Genomic DNA, 7,691 nt, shown 5'->3' with positions numbered 1-7,691 from the left:
GCTCACTGGCTGAGCGAGGCGCGGGAGCAACGCCGAGGGTTGCAATCCCGTTGCCGGTCCCTGGTCCGGTACGGGGGCAACACTGAGGGTTGCGATCCGTTGCCGGACACGGAAAAAGACAAAAGACAAAAAAAAAAAAAAAAAAAAAAAATGATTATGGCACACACACACACAAATACTCAGACGTTCATGCACACTCAGGATCCCCTCAGGACTAAGGCTGTGTTTCTTTTCTCCTGGGAACATCTTGTCCAGACCTTAAAACTGGGGTGTGGCGGGCAAGGAGTACTCGCCCTCTTCCCCCAGTTGGGGGTCCCTGGGTCCCCCAGCTGGAAACCCCAGTCCCCCTGCCTCAGCCCCAGGCTCCCATCAGCTGATGCGTCTGGCAGACCTTGGCGGCAGTCTCCGCCCCTCCTGCTGGCAGCCCCGTCCTGGCAGGGATCCCCAGCCCAGCAACGGCTCCAGTCATCCCACTGCACAGACACTCTCACACACGCAGACCCCATGGCTGGCTCGATGCTCAACCACTCCTGGCCCGCTTTCTCCAAGCTGTGGCTGAAGCGGTGGGCCTTCAAGAGAGGTAAGGAGCAGGCAGTGACCAGGCACCGTCCCCCCAGGCGAGGACCGCTGGACAGCCTGCCCACCATTCCCCCTCAAGTTTTTCCTTGGCTGGGGCACAGGCTGCCTGAGCTGGCCCCAGATTCCCTGACCCCTGATTTCCCGGGGCCCCCGTGGGCCATCATGGATTTAGGAGCTCCTTCTTGTCCTGGCTTGGCCAGAAACTTGTCTCAGGAGGTCGATTTGCAGAAGGAGCACCCACTCTCCCACCACAGATGCTGAGCTCCCTAGGGGCAGCCTGGTGACTTCCCGGAGGTCCTTGATGCCACTGGTTCCTGGACCAGATGCAGGATAAGAGGCTCAGGGTGGCAGCAAAATGGGGAGATTTGAGGCTCTCGGGCAGAAGAGACACCCCCCCAAACACACACATACATACACGCACATTGGCTCGTACCCACCCCCTCAGGGTCCCAGGGCCTCAGTTTACCTCTGTGGGGGCTGGAGAGGCCTTTGTGTTATGTCCCCCAAGGCCTGGGTAAGCTATATTTGCAAAGAGACACTTCTCCTTAAATCTCAGGAGGAGTTTATCCCTTGAAGATAACCAGATGGTGTCTGGGTCCACAGGGTAGGGTGGGGGTGAGGGACAGTGTGGGACAGGGGTGTAGGAGCTGGCCATGTATCCCTTGCCTCCTGGGTTATCTCGTCACCTGCATGAGACTTTGTTCAAGGTAGCAATGAGTTTCCATGAAGGGGGGGCCTGTATGACAATTCATTAGCTCGTTCATTCCACAAATTGTCCTTGAAAGTTTATTGTATACCCGGCATCGTGCTGGGGTCAAGGTATAGATGGGAGTATCAGGGGACCCAAAGGCTGGGGAGAGAGAGGGTGGCCTGGAAATGGAGATGCCATAGAAGAAAGAGTAGTCCTAATAATGGAAGTTGCTGCCAGTTGTTGAGCCCTTGTGCATTGGGACTCAGAGAGGTTGAGTGACTTGCTCAAGGTCACACAGCAAGTATGTGCCAGAGAAGCCAGGATCTGAAGCCAGTTTTGTCTGAAACCACCTTTGTGGTGTGTTCTGACCAGTGGACAAAGCTGCTACTGTGGGCAGCTGGATTGCCTGGGGAGGGTTTTTAAATCCATCAGTGGATGGCAATCCTGGAGAACTTGTGCATCCGCCGTGTATCAACAAGGTGCCCGCCTGGGACTCAGGTCCCGTGAAAGGCTGCTCCACTCCTACCCATCCAGACCACCCTGTGTCTCTGTCCAGGCAGGTCGAGGCTGTGATTTACAGGCTGACAGGTGGGGGAGTGAGCTGTGGGAACTGACGGTGGCTCTTACACCCTTTTATGGCTGATGCTGCGGGGTCTGGTGGTGGAGGAGTCTGCCTGGGACCTGAATCCGGGCTGATTGGCAGTTCCCTACAGAGAAGCATGGGGGTGGAGAGCAGGATCGTCCCCAGCGGAGCCCTTTCCCTGCTCAGGCCCCATGTCCCTCTGGCTTAACTCCCTGGGGAGAGCAACTCCTTAACAGCGTCCCTTCAGGTTCTGTCCCTGGAGAGCAAGGAAGAATGGCCTTTGTGTACCCTTCTTAAGCTCTGTAATTGGTTGTTTGGGTACCTAGAAGGATTTCCTGGGGAAATGATAGGGTTGGGTTGGGGAGAGCCCTGGGAGAGGAGGACTGAGACCTTTAGTGAAGGTCCCTGCCCTCCCACCGCCCCTTCCTTCGCCTGCTCCATTTACCCATTCTGCCCATGTTTTTCCATTCATCCCCCGATCTAATGTAAGTGCATCTGTAATGAGTGCATTCTGTGTCTCTCCTTGGTTTCCTTCCTGTCTGGCTTCTCTTCCACAATTCTGTTCCCCTTCGTTCTACATCCCCCGTCACACGCACATACGCACACAGACACACTGATCCCCTCAGAATGCCTCCCCCTGAGTGTAATGCATCCCTGCCTCTGGACACTATCCATCCAACTAGCTACCCATTTATTCATCCAACCAGCCGACCATCCCCCCATCCCCCCAGCTAGCCAGCCAACCAAATATCCGTCCGTTCATTTATCTAACTATCTAACCGTCCAGTCATCCAGCCAGCCAGCCAGCCATTTATTTATCCATCCAGCCATTTATCCATCCATGCATCCAACCATCCATTGAACCAGTCTTCAACTATCCATCCATCCATCCATCCATTTATTCATTTATCTATCCATCTGTCCAACCATCCATTCATCTGTCCACCCATACTTCCATCTGTCCATTCATCAACAAACTTATGGGCACCGATTTTGTGCCCAACCCAACACAGCACAGGATAGCCTGGCGGTTGTGAGCACTTGTTTTGAATTTGGAATACCTGGCTTCAAATCCTAGCTCTGCCTTGCTCGTACCAGCCTGGTGTGACCTAGGTAAAGTCAGTGCCCCTCTCTAAGCCTCAGTTTCCTCTTCTATAAAGTGAGGAATCCAAGGTTTGGGGGAGGATAGAAGAAGGAAAAGTAAATGACAGTTTTAGCACTAGGCCAGACATGTAGGAAGTGATCGATACGCTTAAGATTGTACTACTTGGGGCTTGGGGGTGTGACAGTGGGTCAGATACAGTCCCTGCCCTCTCATATGTCATGCTCTAGGGCAGGAGTTGGCAAACCTTTCTGTAAAGGGCTAGCGAGGAAGTGTCTTTGGCTTTGCAGTCCGTATGGTCTCTAATGAAACTACTGAACTCTGCTGCTGTAGAGCGACAGCGGCCATAGACAGTAACTATATGGATGGGCATGGCTGTGTGCCAATAAAACTTTATTTACGAAATCAGGCAGTGTGGAGAATTTGGCCCATGGGTCATAGTTTGCAGATCCCTGGTTTAGGAAAGAGAAAGTAAAGTAATTACAGTGCAACGAGGTGTGGATAAAGAGTGCAGAGCAATTCAAAGTCGTCTGATTAAACTGGCTGCAGAGACTCAGAGAGCCCTTAGCTGCCAGGCAGGAAGGGTGGGAAAGAGTTGTGGGAACATCACAGAGACACACAGGAGAATGGTGAGTTGGAGGCTCATCTGTGTGAGGGGGAGCTTGGAGGTCAGGCTGGAAAGGGCTCTGAATGTTGTTCTAAGGGGACTGGAGTCTATATGGTGGGGAGAGTGGAAGGGGAGTGACCCTCAGAGTGTCATGCCAGGAAGACACACCAGCTTCAGGACAGAAGACGAATTAGAGGGAAGAAACTGGTGGCTGAGGGTCAGTAACAATTGTGGGTGGCAAATGACAGGGCTTGGTCTATGGCACCAGGATTGGGACTTGGCCTATGACATCAGCATGGGGGCTCAGTCTATGATACCAGGATAGGGGCTCAATCTGTGACATCAAGATTGGGACTAAGTCTATAAAACCAGATTAAGACTCAGTCTGTGACATGGGGATTGGGGGTGTCTATGACACCAGCATTGTGGCTCAGTCTATAACACTATGTCAAGACTCAGCTATGAGGGCCGGCCCGGTGGCGCACTGCTAACAGTGCACCGCTTGGGAGCGCGGCAGCGCTCCCGCCGAGGGTTCGGGTCCCACATACAGACCGGTTCCTGCTCACTGGCTGAGCGAGGTGCGGGCACAACACCAAGGGTTGTGATCCGTTGCAGGTCACAAAAAAAGACAAAAAGGAAAAAAAAAAAAAAAAGACTCAGCTATGACACCAGGATTAGGGCTCCATCTATGACACTGACAGTTGTAGTTGTGTAGGGAGAGAAATAATAGGGGCTGAAATTAAGACAGCAGCAGCATAAAGAAGAGGAAATGGAGTAGAGAAATGTCACGGAGGTGAAATTGACAGGGCTCATTGTCCTGATGGGTAGGGAAGAGGCGAGTTTGGTCTCCAGGTTTCTGGCCTGCTCACTGGGAGGACAGTGCAGTCACACTGATATGGGGATGCAGGAGGAAGATGGAAAATGATGGGTTTGGTCTTGACAGCTTGAGGTAGGGGTGTGGGTGGGAATGTCAGGCAGCAATGACCAGAGGTCACTGGAGACAAAAATATGGAGCTCAAGAGAGTCTGTCACCAAAATCAGAGCTCTGTGTGTGACATCAGGGTCAGGACTCAGTCTGTGACCAGGGTCAGGGTTCCATGTGTGATCAAAATTGGGATTCAGCTTGTGGCACTGGGATGGGAGATCAGACTATGACAAAGGGATTAGGGCTCAGTGTATGACACCAGGATGGGGGCTCAGTATATGACACCAGGATCAGGGCTCAGTCTATGACACAAAGATTGTGGGTCAAACTGTGAAACTAGGATCAGTGTTGAGTCCATCATCAGGTCAAGCCCAGCCTGTTCTTGGGTCAGAAGCTTTCGTATAAAGACTAAACAGTCCTGGCCTTTCACCTTTGGCCTTTGAACCCCAGACCCTCAGGGTTCACAGATACAGGGCCTGAGTTTCTGCCTTTGACCTCTGCAGGCTGTGGGAGGCCTCAGGTGTCCGCAAAGGCCCCACCCAGAGGAGCAGACAAAGCCTGCAACCTCTCCTGCTGCCTCTAGTGAACTTGAGGGATGGGAAGGTCCCTCTCCTCCCAAGCTCCCATCAGCCTCTAGGACCCATGGCCACATCTGGCTTTCCTCTTCCTTCACAGCCTGCTTGTTTTTTTCCAACATTTCCCTGAGTCATAGATGCTTCTTTGGCTTCAGGATGGAGAAGAAAGGAGATGCAAGGCTTAACGAGGACACAGACCAGAGTCCCTCCTACCAGCCTGGAAGGGTGGCTGGGAAAGTGGTGATGGTGGAAACAGTGGCATTGTCATGGCACTGTATATCCATTCATCTGTTGATGCAAGGTGGCATCAGAGATGCATTTACCATAAAGTGAATAGAGATGAAGCCTCAGGCCCAGATGCACCTGCCCCATCCCAAGCTCTGCAAACAGCCCCAGTGATTTTTTTTGGTAACATCTTTATAAAGATATAATTTACATACCACACAATTCACCCATTTCTCTCTTTTTTTCAATCATTATACATGTTTATGGGGTACAGTTTGTTGTTTCAACGCATGCATGTATCATAACGATCCGATCAGAATAGTTAGTATATCTATCACCTAAACATGTATCATTTCTTTGTGGTTATATCATTCAAGATCCTCTTTTCTGGTATCTTGAAATATACAATAAATATTATTAGCTGTTGTCACCCTAGAGCACCAGAACTTACTCCTCCCATCTAACTGTAACTGTGCAACTTTGCACCTGCCCACCAGCCTTTCCCCATCAACCCTCTCCCCTCCCTTTCCCTGTCTCTGGTAAACACTATACTGTCTCTCTTTTATTTCCTTTCTCTTTTTATTTTTCTTAATTGATCCATAATAATCATATATAGTTATGGAGTACAAAATTGGGTATTCATACTGAATTCACCCATTTAGAGTATACAATTTGATGGGTTTTAGTACATTCACAGAGTTGGGCAACCATTTCTAACATCAACTTTAGAACATTTTCATTACCCCAAAAAGAAATCCATATCCTTTAGCTGTCACCCCACAATCCTCCATTTCCCACCAGCCTCAGGCCACCACTAATCTACTTTCTATCTCTATAGATTCACCTGTTCTGAACATTTCCTGTAAATGGAATTATATAATAGGTGGTCTTTTCTGACTGGCTGCTTTGACTTAACGTGTTCCCAAGGGTCATCCGTGTGGTAGCGTGTCTAAGTGCTCCACTCCTTTTCATGGCTGTGTGATATCCCACCACGTGACAGACTACCATGTGTTTATCCATTCGTCTGTTGATGGACACTTGGGCTGTTCCTACCTTTTGGCTACTGGAAATAATGCTGCTGTGAATAATTGCTTGAAAGTTTTTTGTGTGGACCTATGTTTTCCATTCTCGTGGTTAACTATCTGGGAGGGAAATTGCTGAATATGCTAAGACCATGCTTAACTTTTTGAGAAACTGCCAGACTGTTTCCCAATCTTCTTGGGTGTTTTTTGTTTTGGGGGGATGTTTTCATATACATGCACGTGCTCAAGTAACTCTTTGCATTTATCTGTTTCTGAAGTGTGTTTATTTCTGCCTTGGCTATTTTCTGCTGTTCTTGGTACCTCCCAAAGGCCCTAGCAATTTTGTATTCTTTTGCTCAGTGAAGGCCCCCCCACATTGTATAAGCTTTAGGACCCCAAAACTTGGGGCAGTGTTTGTACGTGCACAGCTGAGAGGAGAGGGAATGTGAAGTGGGTACAGGCAGCCCCGTCCCTGTCCCTCTCGCTCTGCTCGCCCACTCTGGGATAGCTAGCAGCAATGGTTACAGGCAGGGTGACTGCCAAATATATCTCCCAACCTGCACCCTTTGGAGAGCGAGACCCCGAGGGTACTGTCAATAATTACCCTGGCTCAGCAGCACGAACTAGGACTCTCCCCAGAGAAGTGTGACATGGGGTCACCTGGCCATAGGGAACCCGACTATAGACTGAACAGGGGCCTAACTTGGCACTTTCCTAAGGTGTCTGCCATCCCACTCCTCACCCCCGCCTCTGCCCACCTTGAGCAGTCACTGCTCTTACTATGAACTGGTCAGTCCTTACATGTATCCCTAACGCCAGTCTATTCTCTCTCCTCCCCCTTCACCCACCTCCCTAAGCCACCTCCAGACACTCCATCCATTCATTCATCCATCTCCCATCCATCTATCCATCCATCCATCCATCCACCCCCCCGTCCACCCATGCTTCCTTCCATCCATCCATCTTTCTGTTTATCCATTCATCCTTCAAGACACCCGTCCCTCCATGTATTTATCCTCCCTGGTTTCAGCAGGGCCTGGGATTTGTTTGGGAGGTGGGATGGGTTGAATGAGGGAGGAGGAAAAGAGAGACCAGAAATCAAGGCACCAGAATGCCCACTCAAGAGAGACATGAGGGCCTGTGGAGGGGGGTGGGCAGGGATTCTTGGAGGAAGTGAGGTGAGGTCTTCACACAGAGGGTGTTAGGGCAGGAATGGTTGGTGAGGGGGTCAGCTCAGGCAGCAGGTCCTGCAGACAAGAGCAAGACACAGAGGCAGATCCTGGGAAACATTAGGGGCTGGGCCAAGAGATTTGGCCTTCCTCCTGCAGGTGGTGAGGAGTCCCCATGGAAACTCATATCAGCAGGGGCTGATGTGCTCTGGC

The 7,691-nt window shown here is 50.7% G+C and overlaps 1 protein-coding gene across 1 annotated transcript in view; it reads left to right on the top strand.

Moving 5' to 3' along the window:
- LOC103596869 overlaps nt 1–7,691 on the top strand; it is a 32,797-nt gene that overhangs the window by 3,716 nt on the left and 21,390 nt on the right. The window contains exon 3 of the mRNA XM_008580615.1: nt 439–580. Coding sequence (XP_008578837.1) covers nt 439–580 — 142 coding nt within the window. The remainder of the gene's footprint in view (nt 1–438; nt 581–7,691) is intronic.

The sequence above is a fragment of the Galeopterus variegatus genome, unplaced genomic scaffold (assembly GCF_000696425.1).
Source record: "Galeopterus variegatus unplaced genomic scaffold, G_variegatus-3.0.2 Scaffold2133, whole genome shotgun sequence".
NCBI lineage: Eukaryota > Metazoa > Chordata > Mammalia > Dermoptera > Cynocephalidae > Galeopterus > Galeopterus variegatus.
Note: the sequence above shows the minus strand (reverse complement) of the source record. Positions and strands in the feature narration are given on the sequence as shown.